Here is a 15,628-nt window from a genome sequence, read left to right as displayed (position 1 = left end):
CCCGTCCGTGCGGGACCCCCTCCCCGCTGCGGGGTGCGCAGCCCCAGCCCCCGCTCGCAGAGCTCCGTCCCGGGGAAGCTGCCGCCTGGTCCTTTGGGGACCCCCCGGGTCACCCTGACCCCGGGGAGGGGTCTCCCCGCTCCCGTGGTGGTGGGGAGCAGGCAGAGGGATGGGGCGAGGGCTCCCCCCCCCTTCCCCAGGTCTGCCCGTGCCCGCGGGGACGGGGGTCTGCCCTCCCGTGGGGTGCGGGTCCCCACATCGAGCTGGGTCAGGCCCGTGGAGGGGGCGGCTGTTTACGTGTTTGCCAGCGCTGCGGCCCCCAGTGTCTCCCAGGGCCTGCCATCGCTCAAACTGTAACGATGCTCATGCTCTAATTATTTCCAATTAACAGCTCAGGGGCCTGATGAGGTGCAGCTGGGGACCCCTGCGGGGAGCAGGCCCTGTTGGGCTATGGGGAGGGGGGCTGAGGCCGGGGCTGGGGTTGGCCCCTCTCCCTGTGGACGTGCCCACTGGTGTACGTGCCTGTTGGGGTGCGGGGCCAGCACCCAGGGCAGTGGGGACCAGACTGGGATTGGGGGTGGGAGGGGGTGGTGGTGGGGGGCATTGCCATGACAACATGCACACCATTACACAACCCCAGCTGGGGCGGCGTAATGGGATTTGTGTGGCTGAGCCTCTCCAGTTAACCCACTTTGTCTGCCCAGCTGGGGACGCGGGTCCAGGCCCCGAGTGCAGCAGCCGGCACAGCTCTGCCAGGGGAAACTGAGGCACGCGCCCTTGAGGCAGTTGAACATCGGAAGGGAGCGTCAGGAGCAGCTGTGTGGTGCGGGCAGGGCTCGGGGTGCAGGCAGGACTTGGGGCTTCGTGCTCGCTGCCGGCTCCCTCCCACCGTGCGGCTCCGGCGCTGCCATCTGGGCGCGTGCCCGGTGCTGTCTGGCAGCTTCTGCAGGCACAGTTGGCAGGAATGGTGCTGGGGGACAGACGTCCCTGTCCTCTCACCACCTCTCCCTGCCAGAGACCCAGATAGCGGCAGGGGAGGAGGCCGGGCTTTAGCTGGGGCCTGGCCCGACGCAGTGCTGCGCGGTGTTGGCGTGGCAGGCAGCTGCCTGTTACTGAGGCAACCTGCCTGCAGCTGCCTTTGCCCCTGTTGCTCAGAGCGCGGGTCGCTGCGTTGCTGCAGCTGGAGCGGCATCGGCGTGGGTGCAGGGTGCGACATCCTCAGAGGTCGCGTTTGGCTCTGCCTTGGCCAGCATCTCCAGGGAGAAACTAGGGCAGGGCTGGCTTCTCAGGGGGAGATCTGGGGGAGGGGGCTGGGGACAGATTGGAGGGCACGCTGCCTGCGAGCCTGGCTCGGCGTGGTGCCACCCACCGCTATTTATACTGGAGCTCCAGCATGCTTTTTGCTGGAGATGTCACCTCCGATCCTGTCTCTGCTGCCTGCCTTTCTCCATCCCTCCATCCCATCTGTGCGTCCTGTAGTGGGGCTGGCACTATGTCCGGGCTGGGGTGGTGGTGCAGCAAGGGGGGCTCGGCATCTTTCCTGCCGCCCCAGGATGTGTGCAGGGTTGGGGGGTGAGGTGGGAGCACCCCGTTTCCCATGGTGATGCTGTTACAGCTGTGAGCATCCCTGCCTGCCTCTGCTCTGCACTGTGGCTGGTGCTGCCAAGCAGATGAAAGGTCCTTTTTGGTGACCACCGTGGAGCAGCTTTGTGCCACCTGCAGCAGTCACCTCCCATTCCCTCCACCGTGCAACCCCGGGGGCTGCTGACGGGAAGCAGTGACACAGGGCAGGAGGCAGCGGGGAGGCTGAGCCCCTGGGCCAGCGCTCCAGTAGTGCGGGGGTTCACCCTTCGCCCTTCTCCCCCAGTCCTGTGTGCTGAGCGGGTGGTCAGGATCACGAAGACCTACCATGACATCGATGCCGTCACCAACCTGCTGGATGAGGTATGTCAGTGCTCGCCCCGTGCGTGGGCTTGGGCTGGTGTGAGGGCCGGGGACTGATGGGACCCTGGGGACACAGGGGTGGGCGAGGGCTGGGGAAGGGGGGGGGCAGAGCAGGGGACAGGCCCCGGCTGACGCAGACCTGCCCCTTGCAGAAGGAGCGGGACCTGGAGCTGGCGGCGCGCATCGGGCAGTCCCTGCTGAAGCAGAACCGGAGCCTGACCGAGCGCAATGAGCTCCTGGAGGAGCAGCTGGAGTTGGCCAAAGAGGAGGTAATGGCTCCCGGGTACAGGGTCCTGGCCTCGGCCCCCTGCGTGCCCAGCCCGGGGGCCGTGGGCGGCTGTGGTCCCCTTGGCTGTGCCCTGATGCCCCTTGCCCTCCCAGATCGCGCAGCTGCGCCACGAGGTCTCCATGCGGGACGACCTGCTCCACTTCTACACCACCACAACGGAGGAGAGCGAGCCCACCACCGCCACCTCCACACCGTGAGTGGGGGGGTCCCTGTCCCACCACTTCACCTGGGGCACAGCTGCTCCTGGGGGGCTGGGCAGAGGCGTTGGGCAGGAGTCCCTGGGGTAGCGCCGGGGCTGGCACTCCCTTCCCTCCCATGGTGGCCGTGGGTCCAGACCCCCAGAGATGGGTCGCTGCGGATGCCTGCCTGGGAGCTGGGGGGAGTGGGCAGGGGGCTGGGTGGGCAGCCCCATCCTGCCTGCACTGCGGGTGCTCAGTGCCCTCCCTGCTGTCCCCAGGCTGCGCCGGCAAGAGTCCTCGCTGTCCCTGCAGCAGTACTTCCAGTACGACACCTTGCAGCAGAAACTCAAGTGCCTGGAGGAGGAAAACCAGAAACTTCGCATGGAGGTGAGCAGAGCCGGCTGGTGGGACGCCCCTCTCTGTGCCCACCTCTTCCCCTCCTGGTGCCGGGGGACCTGAGCTGGCCCCTACGGAGGCTGGAGGTCCTGCCCATCATGCTCAGCCCCTCCGACACTCTCTCCCAGGCCACCAACATTGCAGCCAAGACCTGTCAGTATGAGGACCAGGAGCAGCAGCTGATGATCGACTGTGTGGAGCAGTTCTGTATGTGGGGCTGGGCTCGCGGGGGGCAGCTCCTCTCTGGGCTTGGGTTGGGGGGGTCTGCAGGCACTGCCCAGCATCACTGCATGGGCTGGGGAACCATGCCCTGGCGGTGATGGACCCTGGGCCTTCCCCAGCTGAAGCAAGCCAGCAGGTCATTTACCTCTCCGACGAGCTGGCCCGCAAGACAGAGGACACTGTGCGGCAGCAGGAGGAGATCAGCCAGCTCCTGGCGCAGGTTGTGGACCTGCAGCAGAAGTGCCGCACGGTGAGTGTCCCCTGCCCGTGCCAGGGGGATGCTGGGGGGGACACACACACGGGGCACAGCTCCCTGACCTGCCCGCTCCTGCCCACAGTACGGCTCAGAGGTGGAGGAGCTCCAGCAGCACCTGGCCGTGGCAAAAGAGGTGCAGCAGCAGCTCCGGATGGAGGTGAGCCCGGGGAGGGCCTGGCCATGGGTGCCCCGGCTGCTGGGGGAAGGGGGGGTCCTGCCCCATCGCCGATGGGGCTGTGCCTGAGCTGCGCCTGTGCCCGCAGCTGCGGGACCTGCAGGAGAAGTACGCCGAGTGCGGTGGGATGCTGCAGGAAGCCCAGGAGGAGGTCAAGAGCCTGCGCAGCCGCAGCCTGCCCAACAGCACCGTCAGCCGCTACGGCACGCCGAGCCTCCTGCCCGTGGTGAGCGGGGGGTGCGGGCAGGGCTGAGCAGCGGGAGGGCTGGGGGGGCTCCGCTCTCCCCTCTGCTGACACTGGGTCCCCCGTGTCTCCAGGACTCGCTGGCGGCTGAGATCAAGGGGATGATGAGGAAGGGCACAGACAGCTCCTCCTCGGACTACAAGTGAGTGCTGGCATCGGTGGCTCGTGCTGGGCCACGAGATGGGGGGGGTCCCTGGGGGGCTGGCTCAAGGGTCCATCCCTGCCTGCTTCCTGCCCGTAGGAGCTACCTGCGTGTCTTTGAGACGGTGAAAGCGGTGAACCAGGCGGCCAAAGCCAGGTCTTGCTCCGAGTCTCCCCACAACATGCCGGGCTCCAAGCAGTTGTCAGCCGCCCCTTCTGGTGGGGCCAGCACCCCCCGCACCAGCTGCTCCGGCCCCGAGGGTGCCCAGTGAGTGCTGCAGTGGGGACTCGGGCTGGGTGGGACAGAGCGGCTGCCCCCGCGTAGGAGATGGGCGGTTGGCAAGATGTTGATCACATCGGAGCATTAATCAACGCCGCCAGCCTGGGGCAGGAGGAGGGCAGGCGCAGCCGGAGCTTGCTGCCGGCTGGGGTCCGGCGCAGCGTTGGGGGGTGTGTGGCGTGGGACCGCGGCCCGAGCACCCTAACGCTGTGCCCGCCGGCAGGGGCGAGAGGGCCGGAGAGGAGCCCCGGGCAGCCCCGGGCCGGCAGGACCTGGAGGCGGCGGTGCAGCGGCTGTCGGTGCGGCAGCAGAGCCATGCCTCGGAGGAGCGCTCCTTCTTCGAAGCAGAGCGGGAGCGCAAGCTTGGGCGGCTGAGGGACGGGGAGAGCTCCAGCGGCTTCCTCACCCCCAACGAGAGCATCGTCTCCACTGGGACCACCTACTCAGGGAGCTCGGAGCTCACCGCTGGCTCCGGCTTCTCCCTCTGCTCCCTCACCTACCTGCCTGACAAGCTGCAGATCGTGAAGCCCCTGGAAGGTGAGGGGTGGAGGGGGCTTCCTGGTGCGCAGAGATGGAGGTGCCGGGAGGATCCCATGACACCAGCTCATTCTCCCCGTCTGTGTGTGTGTCCCCCCCCAGGCTCTGTGACACTCCACCACTGGCAGCAGCTGGCACGGCCCAACCTGGGTGGGATCCTGGTGCCCCGTCCCGGGGTGCTTACCAAAGACTTCAGGCAGCTGGACATTGACCTGGAGGAGGTCTACAGCCTCAATGACCTGGAGGAAGATGACGTGGACACCAGCTCCTTCCAGCTGCTCCCTACCTCTATGCCCGCCAAAGCCAAGGAGCGCTCCGGGGGTGAGCACGGAGCGAGGGGGCGGGGGGGATGCGGCCCCTGGGACGCCCCTGCCCTGCCCAGGCTGCTCCTCGCATCCCCCCACGCTCTCCCCTCTTGCAGCAGCCTGTCCTTTTCACCCGTCTGTCCCCGTGGGGATGCTCCATCTGCAGCTGCACAAGGGCCGTTATGCAGCCGCCCTGGTGTGGTGAGCCCTCGCCGTCATGCTGGCGTGTGCCTGCTGCGGCCTGGGCATGTGGAAGGGACAGGTCTGGGAGAAATGTCAGCTCCTGTTCACACTTGTGCTCCCAGCCCTCTCTTCTGAGCAAGCGCCGGACCCAAATGCTGCTGGAGATGTGGCCCGTGCATGCAGCTTTCTGCTGTCCATGGCAGCTCACAGCCCAGCTTTGGCTCTCCTCTCTGCCCAGAGCCCTGCTCTCTGCCTGTGTTGTGCCCTCCCTCCCCATTAACCCAGTGTCTCCTGTCCCTTCCAGTGTTCCTCTCTGTTAACAACCTCCCCCAGACCCCGTCTACCTTCACCATCACCACCTGCCACATCCTCCACCCCACCACTGAGATCACTACGGTGACACCCAGGTAAGGCGTGTGGCCCCCCCACCGCCTGCACTGCCTGCACCGCTACCCCACCAGCCCCCCCCGTCCCCTCCTAACCCTCTCGTCACCCTGTGGCTGGCTCTGTGCAGCTCGAGGAAGCAGCGGGCTGGGGACCGCCTGCAGCCCCTGATGCTCTGAGAGATGCCCGGCACTTGAAATGTCCCTGAATCTGGCTGCTTGAGTGGCTGTGCACCCCCCTGGGGGGCTGGGGCCCGGCCGCCCCCCCCCCCCCCCCCCAGCCTCTGCCCTGCAGCACCATGATGGGAAGAAGAGCCTTCCTCAGGGTGGAGAAGGCTGGGCTCACCTCGGGGAGCAGTTCCCTGGGGACAGAGCAGCATTTGCTCCTGGCACTGGCAGGGAGTCACCTTCCCTGGGAATGGATGTGGCTTTCCTCCTCCCTGCACTTGTGCACCAGCCAGGACCTTTCCCCAGGCTGGACTGGAGGAGCCAGGCGCTAGGCTGCCCCTTAATTAATGAGCACTGTTGCTTAGCCCTAATAACGCCCCCCCCCGCCAAGGCTTGTTCGGGGGTTGATGTGAGCTGGAGTTCACTGCGCACTGTTAGACAAAAACCCTGCATGTTTGGAAAACGCTTGTAGAGCAGCAACCATGTCCCATCCCCTCCTGGCTGCCTGAAAGCTGGGGGGGCATGGACCCCACCCCCCCCAGGGCTGTGCCACGAGCTTTGGGGCCCTTGGGCAATGCTGCAAGCATGGGGGTCTCCCACAGCCTGAGGCATGTTAGGTGAATTAATGTGTAGGAAGAAGGAAGGGGGGCCCTGCTCTGCCTGAGGACCCCCTGGCCCCTGCAGCAGCATCCCCCAGGACGGGGCCCCCCACTGACCCCCCCTTCTGCTCTCTCTTCCCCTCCAGTCTGTATAACGCCGTCGTGCCTTCTTGTGGGCCCTTTGAGGGGCTGAGCCTCGGCAGCCCCTCGCCGGAGCCGTCTTCCCCCATGCTGGCACCTGGCCCCGGACCCCTGAGCACGCCTGTGGGACTCGTCAGGCTCTTGCTGGCGCGGGGCATCTCTGCCTCCGTGCCAGGGACTGGGTCGCAGTGGGCCCCCCCGCTCCCCTCCCAGGACCCCCAGCATGCTGACACTCGGCCCTTCCCTGCGCCCGGGGGGCAGGACGGACCCCCGCTCAGGAGCAGCATCTTCAGCTTGAACCTGGTGGAGAAGCTGCGGCGCCTGGGGCTGGACAAGGTGGTGGCCAGAGGGGAGATGTCTTATGCCCGAGGAGAGTGCAGGGGAGCCCGGGATGCGCTGACGTGATGGTGCTGCGGAGCCCACAAGCCCGGGATGAGACATGTCCTCTTCATCGCCCATCCACAGGGAAATGGAGATGGGACAGGCTTTCAGCCCCTGCTCTGGGACCCGGCAGCAGGCCCAGTACCGGCTCAGAGGGGTTTTGCCCTGGCTGCAAGGACACAACCCTGCGGTGCCGTGTGGTCCCAGCACGATGCTTCCCCGGCCCTGTGCTATGCTGCGGCAGGGTCCTGTGTGCTGGGAGCTGCATGGGGTGATGCAGCTGGGGAGAGCCAGCTCCGGGCAGGGGGTGCTGGCTGACCCTGTCCCATGCTGTGGGGGTACGGAGCCTTCGCAGGAGCTGGTTGTTGGCAATAAAAACTGTTCTTGCTTCTGCTGAGCCTGTCCGAGGAGCAGCTCGGCCCTTTGGGGCTGTCTGGGCTGCTGCATCGAAGGGTGATGCTCAGTCTGGGCTCAGGTGGTCCTGGGGGGATGACACCCGCCTGTGCCAGGGTGAGACCTCCCACACTGGGCTGGGCTCCTGGCCAGCATCTGGGCTGACTTTGAAAGGGAATGGTGGTTTTAAACTCTTTCCTGCCCATCGAATAGCAGTAGCAGCAGCACTCCCCAGCACGGGGACTCCTGGCGCAGGTGTTTCTCGGGGTGTAGTTGTTGCTCCCACCGACTGTGTCCCTCGCTCCAGGCTGTGCCCTGTTCCTTGTCAAATAAATGTGAAATCACGAAGCAGCTCGTGTGTGCCGTGTCTGCTGCCATGGGCCGTGTCTGCCACTGTGCTGTTGGGTGTCTGCCCTGCCATTCCTGGTGGGGCTGGGGGCAAAGCCCACCCGCCTGGCCGCCCTCCTCTGCCCCAACTCTTCCCAGCAAAGACGTGAACAGCAGCGGCTGTAGTGCCAAAGCTTTATTGCAGGAAGGAACATGCACTGAGCGTGCTGGTGCTCTGCACAGTGCGGCCAGCCCAGCGGCTACACGGCATTGACCGACTCCTCAGCGCTGCGACGGCCGAAGTCCATCCAGTCGGGGTAGTAGTGGTCGTGCAGGGCCGCCATCCCCTCGTCCCCGTGCACGTAGCCCTTGCGCTCTCTCAGCTCTGCCAGGGCAAGGGCAGCAGGTTAGAGCTGCCCCGGGCTGGGGGCTGGCATGGGATGGGGGGCTGGGCTGTGCTTTATGGACCCCCCCCCCCCCACAGCTGCCCACCCTGCACCTCCCGGTACCTGTGAAGATGGGCAGGAGCTGGGAGATGAAGTGCTTCTGCTCCTGGGACAGGGAGTCGGGCCAGTCCCGCCGGACCAGGCTGGTGGGGAGCTGGCGGGGGTCCTCCGCAGCGCCCCGTGCCTCTGCCGCGGGCCGGCACAGGCAGGCGGTCGCCATGATAGCGAGGACGAGGCCGATGCACACCTTCACCTTCATGGCTGCGGAGAGACTGAGCGGGGAAGGGGAGCAGAGGGGCTGCAGCCACCGAACTGGGGACACAGGCTCAGCCTGCAGCAAGGGGCGACCCATGCGGGGAGCACGATACGTGTCCCCAGGGCATGGCCAGTTCACAAGTCCCCACTGCCCCTGCTAGTGGGTCCCCAAGTCCCCTCCATCCTTCTCATCTGGTCCCCGAGTCTTCTCCATCCCTCTCTCCCAGCAGGTCCCCCAAGTCCCCTCCGTCCTTTTCGTCTGGTCCCCAGGTCCCCAACATCCCTCTCGCCCAGTGGGTCCCCAAGTCCCCTCCATCCTTCTCATCTGGTCCCCGAGTCTTCTCCATCCCTCTCTCCCAGCGGGTCCCCAAGTCCCCTCTGGCCGGTCCCTGCAGCCCGGCCGGGACTCACCTGCTGGCCCCGGGGCTCGGCGGGGTGGCTCGGCGGGGTGGCTCGGCAGGGTCCAGGGCAGCCCCGGCTCACCCCGCTTTTAAAGGCGCTGCCACGACTGCCCCACCCCGGGGCGGCTCCACACTCACCCGCAGAGACACGGGGCAGCCCCACGGGCACACACGTGTGCACCCACACCCACTCACAGACACACACCGCCGGGGCTGCAGGACCGTGTGTCTGTGTGGATCCATGCGTACGGCTGGAGACTGTATGAGGCAATTGGCCATGATTGTATGTGTGCGTCTATAAACACGTAACTATTTTATCTGGCCATACCTATCTACATTTGTGTGTTATTTTATACATACATACACACATATAGATCAATGTATACACACATACAGCTATGTATGTGTATAGATATGTATAAACATATATAGGTATAGCTGTAGATATGGACATGTGCGTGTATATATATGCATAGAGTGCATGCACATGTAAATATACACACATATACGTGCAGAGCTTGATAGAGATAGATCCATATATACTCATCTATAGTGTCCATATACATACAAAGATATACATGCACATATACAGGTATAGGTACTTGCATACATATATATGCATGTTCATCTATAGCTACATATGGACATAGGTAAATATAAATCTAGATAGAGCTACCTAGAGGGTACTTGGCCTTGGTTGCATTTATATATGTAGAAAAGCATAGCTATTTATCTAGCTGAACATGCGCACCTATACATACATATCTATACACCCACATACGTGTACGTATACACACACAATTAGAAATACATATATATATATATATATATATATACACACACACGTACATATACATGCAGATACCTATGCAGGTATGTACATATACACATGAGTGTATAACTATGCAGGTAGGTGCATAGACACATGAGTGTATAACTAGCTAAAAGATATAGTCATAGCTGCAGATGTATATATAGATGTATACATAGGTGTAGATCTAGACAGAGCTATAAAACTGGGGGATGGGGGGGGTGTCTGTGCGTGTGGCAATTGGCCCCCTGTGGTCAGTTTATCTGTCTGTCACAGGGACATTCATGCATAGATAGGTAACTATACATATCTATATGTACACATACAGAGAGAGAAAGAAAGAGCACACATGAGATGTATATGTGTGTGTGGGTAGGTTTATTTGCAAGGTAACTGTAAGGAGCAATTGGCCACAGCACTATGTATGCGTATATACCTATATATGTGTGTGTGTGATTTATATCTATCTGTCTAACTACATACGTAATTAAATGCATATACAGCTTACACATATACATAATAGATGCATAGCTACATCTAGATATAAATGGAAGTATAGCTATAGCTATAACTGATAGCTAGACATATAGATGTGCACATATGTGTGTGTGCGTGGAAGGAGCCTATATGGGGCAATTGGCCATGGTTATGTGCATGCATATATAAATGTATTTCTATGTGTCTATGTACACACATGCTGTGCACACCCCCGCCCCCCGAGAAATTCATATGTTGAGATAAATATATAGACACATAATTGCACACATGTATGTATACTGGTATGCTCATCCTGGTGGGTGCTTGCACTCTCTCTCTCTGAACACACAAATGCACACAGGTTGATATATCTATGGTTATATAGACTACAGATTTAGCTGTAGATGTAGCTATAGACAGAGAGAGTGTGTGTGTGTGTGTGTGTGTGTATGCACGTGCACAACCATGTGCTCGCATATATGTTCGTGTGGATGGTAACTCTATGATGGGGCACATGTATCTTACTATGTAAAAACCACACAGGTCTTAATAGCTATAAATACATATATCTGTATATACAAGTATATAAAAAGACACCTATAGATGTTGACAGAGAGCTCGGGGGGGGGGGGGTACATGCATGTGCATGCGCAGATGTCCCTCTATGTCTATAAGGATGGAGGAGAATAGGTGGGGCAATTGGTCCCAGCAGTATATATGTGTAGCTACAAACACATAGCTATCTACATACATACTGCCATAGACAGGTATACATACATATAAGGAGAACTTGACCCTGGCAGTGTAATATACTATAGTACACACATGGAGACACAGAATTAGATTTTTATATTATATGTTTATTATTATATTTTATAATGGATTATGTATGCAGATAAATTATATGCTACTTTTAATGTATATATAATAAACAGTGACTATACAGTATAATATATAACGTTCTATACAATATAAAATACAGATAATATACATAATGTATATAATTGTGAGTGATAACATACTGTATATCTTATGCATCTATCTAAATATATGCATATATTCATATGTATACATATGGCTATAGATATAGACAAATATGTGCACGTGTCTACCTTTATATGTATGGAGACTATATGGGGTAATTTGTCCCTCTGCATGTGTGTGTCTATATATATATATATATATACACACACACACACACGTGTGTGTGTGGCTGGCTGTGTATATACGTATATGTGTGGAGACTATATGGCACAATTCACCCCAGTGGCATGTACGTGTGTGTACACACACACACATATATATGTGTCACTGTGTGTGTATATGTGTACATATTGATGTACATACACGCGTGTGTGTGTGTGTGTGTGTGTGTATATATGTAGACAGCCTCCCCCCCCACTGGAGCCAATTGCCCCATATAGTCTCCATCCATATAAACATACATGCATGCACATGTGTGTCTATAGCTATATGTGTACATATATATGTATAGAGTACTGAGATAGTTACTATACTATATCTATTATACATATATATGTGTATATGTATACACACACATATCTATCTACACACCTGTGTGTGTGTATGTATACGTACTTGTAGATATAGGTATAAAGCCATACGTGTATGTGTGTGTATAGGCACATATGTTGACAATCTATGGGGCCATTGGCCCCGTCAGAAGGCATGTACGTACATATATGTGTGTGCCACCATGCCGTGGCTGAGGTGACCCTCTGCATGGGGGCTGAGGGGCAGCTCCAGCTGCTGGGGGGGCTCACGGGGTGTCTGGGGGGGCCCAGCCCTGCCGTGTGGCTCCGGCTGATGCTGCCGCACTCGCCCTGCCGCAGGCTGGCACCAGCAGAGACATCTTCCCCCTCAGTTACAAAAACGCTGGCGCTGGGGATCCCCCCTCCCCGCAGCGTCACGGGGGTCCCCAGGGGACTGTGCCTCCGGCCACTTGGACTTGGTGGAGCAGGCAGCCAGGACAGACATGCTGCTGGGAGATGTGCCCTTTGCCAGGACACACAGAATCATAGAATCATTTAGGTTGGAAAAGATCGTCAGGATCGAGTCCAACCATCAGCCATGCCCACTAAACCATGTTCTGAAGTGCCTTGTCTACACACTTTTTGAATACCTCCAGGGATGGTGACTCCTGGGCAGCCTGTTCCAATACCTGACAACCCTTTCAGGAAAGAAATTTCTCCTAATATCCAACCTAAACCTCCCCTGCCGCAACTTGAGGCCATTCCCTCTTGTCCTAAATGTCCTGGAGCAGCCCATTCCTGCAGCTCTGTCAGCTTCCCCCCCGCCCCGAAAACCTTCGGGGTGTCGTGGAACGGGTGGGCACTGCTCGCTGCCTCTGTCTGTGCGCGGTGACAGACCCCGGAGCTCTGGCTGCGGGCACACGATGCCCACCCCAAGGCTCAGTAACGCCCTGCTGCTGAGCACAGCCTGCCCCAGCACCCCCAGTAAATCCCCCTCTGCCGTCACCAGTCTCTTCTTGCAATATTGATAGTTCCTCTCGCCTGTATTTACCCTCGTCTCGTTGTATTCGTAGAGAACATTTGTCTCCCTCCTTCAATAAAACCCATCTGCATGACATGCCAGGGATCGGGTGCGCTTCGCTGTCGGCCCGTGCCCCTGGCACTCGGTCGGTTTGCAAAGACCGCTATCGGTGCTCCTCAAACAACGCCAAAACAAATGGGCTTTGAATGGGCAGGAAGGCAGCAGCGCCCTGGCACACCCCATGCTCCGCAGCGATTGATTGCTCGCTCTGCAGAGTGCTTTTCACAAGGAACAAACAAATTGTTTTGCAATTTCTGGCTCTTAATGGCTCGATCTGGGCCAAATGAGCCGTCAGGGTGATGGGGAGGCAGCCACCACTTCCTCCAGCGCCATGGGCCGGGCAGACCCTTGACGCAGGTTTGCAGCCCGACCTGCAGGTGCTCGGGCCGGTCCCTTCTCCCAGCGCTGGCTGCACCGCGACAGGCTGGACCTAGGAAAGCCAGGACTTACGGCGTCTGCCTCTGCCTGGCTGGGTCTGGCTCTCTTGGCCCAGCCTTATCCGCACTGGCCGAGGAACGCTGGGCCAAAGCGGTGCCTCCTTCTTGCGACTGAATGGCTGCGAGCAGCCCCGCAAAGCCCAGCGGGGAGAAAGCCTGGCTCCACACACTGAGCAAGGCCCCAGCGCAGGCAGGAGAAGTTGAATTTTGGAGGCAGAAGCAGACCAGAGATTGTGCTGCATCAGGCTGCAGTCACGTACACATGCCCCAGTGTGACTGTCGGTCTCAACGCTGCCTGCACTCGCTCTCCGAGTGCAGGCAGGGCTCGAGGTCACCTGCACTCATAGGTGCTTTGCGTAATTGTGGCAATTTGGTTTCCAAGAGCAAAGTCTCCCAGGAAAGTAAATGGCAGCAAAGTGAACCCAGCGCTGCACTGCAGCGCATGGAAAAGGGGTGGAAAACCACAGTCGTTGCAGGCAGCGAGTGAACAAACAAGACTCTCTTCTTAGAAAGCTGCCAAAAGCACAAGTGGCCGCCCAGGCAGCTCCCGGTGTTTCCGCCACCGCGCCGACAGCAAGCGAGCCTCACCAAAACACCGCAGCCCTCGCAGCGGGCAGGCCAAAAGCTGCAGCCACAGCATCGCCTGCCGTGGGATGGACAAGGCTGGGGGTGCCCACGGAAGGAAACCATGGACGTTCTGCGCCCCTTCTGACAGACTGGAGTACGTTTCACGTTGCTTTTCCACAGAAGGTGTTGCCAGCCTCAGTAACCAGAGCTGCTCTAAAATGCATGTTTTACCTGAGGCGACTTTGTTTTTGCTTGTTGGGGAGCTCCTAAGGTCCGAGAGGAAAAGGGCCCCTCAGCCCCCACCAGAGCCTGGCACTGGGTGACAGAAGCCCCCCCTCCTCACCCCAGCGGTCCGGCTCTGCTGGAAGCAGAAGTGCTGAGCAGCCTGGGCAGTCTTACAGGAACAAAAAAGAGCACAAGACTGGGTGCGAGGGTTAAGGAACTCCAGGCCAGGAAGGGAATGACTCAACACCCACCCACTCACAGGCTGTTTACCTCAACTCCAGTCAGGGACTGGAACACCCAGACAGCACCAAGGGTGCTCGTCTCCCCACTCCCACAGCAGGTCACAGGGGGAAACGCGCCCCAGCACCCCGCAGAGCTCCCCGGGGCTGCACGTCCCCCCCCAGCACTGCTCCCACCAGTGGCAGGGAAGCCCACCAGGCTCCCGCTCTGACCAGCGTCACTGCTTATGGAGAGCAAGGCACATTGGCTTGAGAAAGCAACTGAATCCACCAAGCAACTGCTTTTGAAAACCATTTTTATTTAAATAAGACTTTAAATACATTACATAAAACATTAAAAATGAAACCAAAAATCTGTTACTTCACAGGGCATTAGGCAGCAGTTGCTAGGATCACATAAGCTCTGCGGCTCTATCTACAGTGATACTTGTTACATTAGTCCAAAATTGATCCCTTGTCAAAAGTTTAACCCAAGGCAACGGTTCCTTTGAGTACCCCAGTACCTTGGGGCTTGTAGGGTACCGGCACCTGCCAGGCCTGAACCGCAGACATCCAGCCTTGAAGTCACTCTTCAGTTACTCCTCTTGTTCATCATCAAGCTTCCCCAAATCCCTCTGCCACCAGGAGCCAACACTGCCTAGAGGGAAGGTGCTATCTCCCCATGCCATGTCACAGCTCGCGCTCGGTGCCTCGCTCCGTGTAGGACCGCAGGAGGCACCGCCAGAGTTACCGTCCATCAGAATGGAAGAGCAGCTGGACTGAGGAGCGATCCGGACAGTCTCTGGACTGACGGGCCGAGTCCCTTGGCTTAACTTGGAACATCTGGTTACTTTTAGCTGCAGGCTGGACCATGCCAAATGCCCGATTTACCTCTGTTAAATGAGGGACAGCAAGACGAGATAGCATGGGCTCTTGTGAGTTTATTACATCACTGAATTACACTAGTCCAGACTGAATAGTGGACCCAAGAGAGTTACATTACACAAACCGGCTGGTTTTAAACTTATGACAAGGGACAGATGGGAATTTCATGGTAAGGAAATCTTCTTGCATAAAGCTTCACTGACCCACAGGCACTTAAAACCCATGGACTTTCAGCTGGTCGTCTTTAGCCAGTCCAATCTGCAAGAAAGAAAACGCACTTTACAGCACACCGAAGCAGAGAGGCCTCTGCGCACATCCGTATGCTGACTACGCTGCTGTAGAACTGTCAGATTTCTGCTCCCCCCTGAAGTATGGAATGAAGATTAGAGCGCGACTGCAAAGCCTTGCTGGATGGTATTTGCCTCAAGCAAGAATTTCAAGAACAGAAAGAGCTTCCTCCATCAGCCTGCCCTTCTAAGAAAACTGGAGCCCGTGTAGTTTATTAACGCAGACACTCATGTTTAGTTTAACATTTAGCTAGCACGCGCGGCAGAGCGAAGGCATCCTACCTCTACGAGGAACTGGCATATGTTCTTGCGCTGGTCGCCTTGCAACTGAATCACTTCTCCATATTCGGGGTGTTCAATTACAGTACCATTGCAGGCAAATTTCTACAACGCGGAGAAAACCCTCCTTAGTACGACACAAACCGCCGACACCGCTCCCAGACACCGCGGTGGCCCCCCCCAGCCCCTCCACCCTCGCCGACAAGGGGGTCGGCCCCCCCCC

General features: G+C 58.5%; 3 protein-coding genes across 3 annotated transcripts in view; 1 reads left to right on the top strand and 2 right to left on the bottom strand.

The window, feature by feature from the left end:
- The window catches only part of HAP1 (huntingtin-associated protein 1), an 11,735-nt gene extending 4,888 nt beyond the window's left edge, over positions 1 to 6,847 (top strand). Inside the window, exons 4-17 of the mRNA XM_010585722.1 lie at positions 1,868 to 1,944; positions 2,097 to 2,213; positions 2,326 to 2,426; positions 2,691 to 2,799; positions 2,937 to 3,015; positions 3,150 to 3,280; positions 3,369 to 3,443; positions 3,550 to 3,687; positions 3,780 to 3,847; positions 3,947 to 4,114; positions 4,359 to 4,663; positions 4,766 to 4,984; positions 5,456 to 5,558; positions 6,448 to 6,847. Of these exons, the coding sequence (XP_010584024.1) occupies positions 1,868 to 1,944; positions 2,097 to 2,213; positions 2,326 to 2,426; positions 2,691 to 2,799; positions 2,937 to 3,015; positions 3,150 to 3,280; positions 3,369 to 3,443; positions 3,550 to 3,687; positions 3,780 to 3,847; positions 3,947 to 4,114; positions 4,359 to 4,663; positions 4,766 to 4,984; positions 5,456 to 5,558; positions 6,448 to 6,847 (2,090 nt within the window). The remainder of the gene's footprint in view (positions 1 to 1,867; positions 1,945 to 2,096; positions 2,214 to 2,325; positions 2,427 to 2,690; positions 2,800 to 2,936; positions 3,016 to 3,149; positions 3,281 to 3,368; positions 3,444 to 3,549; positions 3,688 to 3,779; positions 3,848 to 3,946; positions 4,115 to 4,358; positions 4,664 to 4,765; positions 4,985 to 5,455; positions 5,559 to 6,447) is intronic.
- Positions 6,848 to 7,803: 956 nt separating this feature from the next.
- Positions 7,804 to 8,248, bottom strand: LOC104843031 (gastrin/cholecystokinin-like peptide). The gene is made up of 2 exons (XM_010585721.1): positions 8,053 to 8,248; positions 7,804 to 7,928 (listed from the first exon to the last, which is right to left on the bottom strand). Exons 1-2 carry the CDS (start codon positions 8,246 to 8,248, stop codon positions 7,804 to 7,806), a joined length of 321 nt encoding a protein of 106 aa, XP_010584023.1.
- Positions 8,249 to 14,880: 6,632 nt separating this feature from the next.
- EIF1 (eukaryotic translation initiation factor 1) overlaps positions 14,881 to 15,628 on the bottom strand; it is a gene marked incomplete at its 5' end in the record, with an annotated part of 991 nt that continues 243 nt past the window's right edge. The window contains 2 exons of the mRNA XM_010585720.1: positions 14,881 to 15,097; positions 15,409 to 15,510. Of these exons, the coding sequence (XP_010584022.1) occupies positions 15,053 to 15,097; positions 15,409 to 15,510 (147 nt within the window). The remainder of the gene's footprint in view (positions 15,098 to 15,408; positions 15,511 to 15,628) is intronic.

The sequence above is a fragment of the Haliaeetus leucocephalus genome, unplaced genomic scaffold (assembly GCF_000737465.1).
Source record: "Haliaeetus leucocephalus isolate CR32 unplaced genomic scaffold, Haliaeetus_leucocephalus-4.0 Scaffold110, whole genome shotgun sequence".
NCBI lineage: Eukaryota > Metazoa > Chordata > Aves > Accipitriformes > Accipitridae > Haliaeetus > Haliaeetus leucocephalus.
Note: the sequence above shows the minus strand (reverse complement) of the source record. Positions and strands in the feature narration are given on the sequence as shown.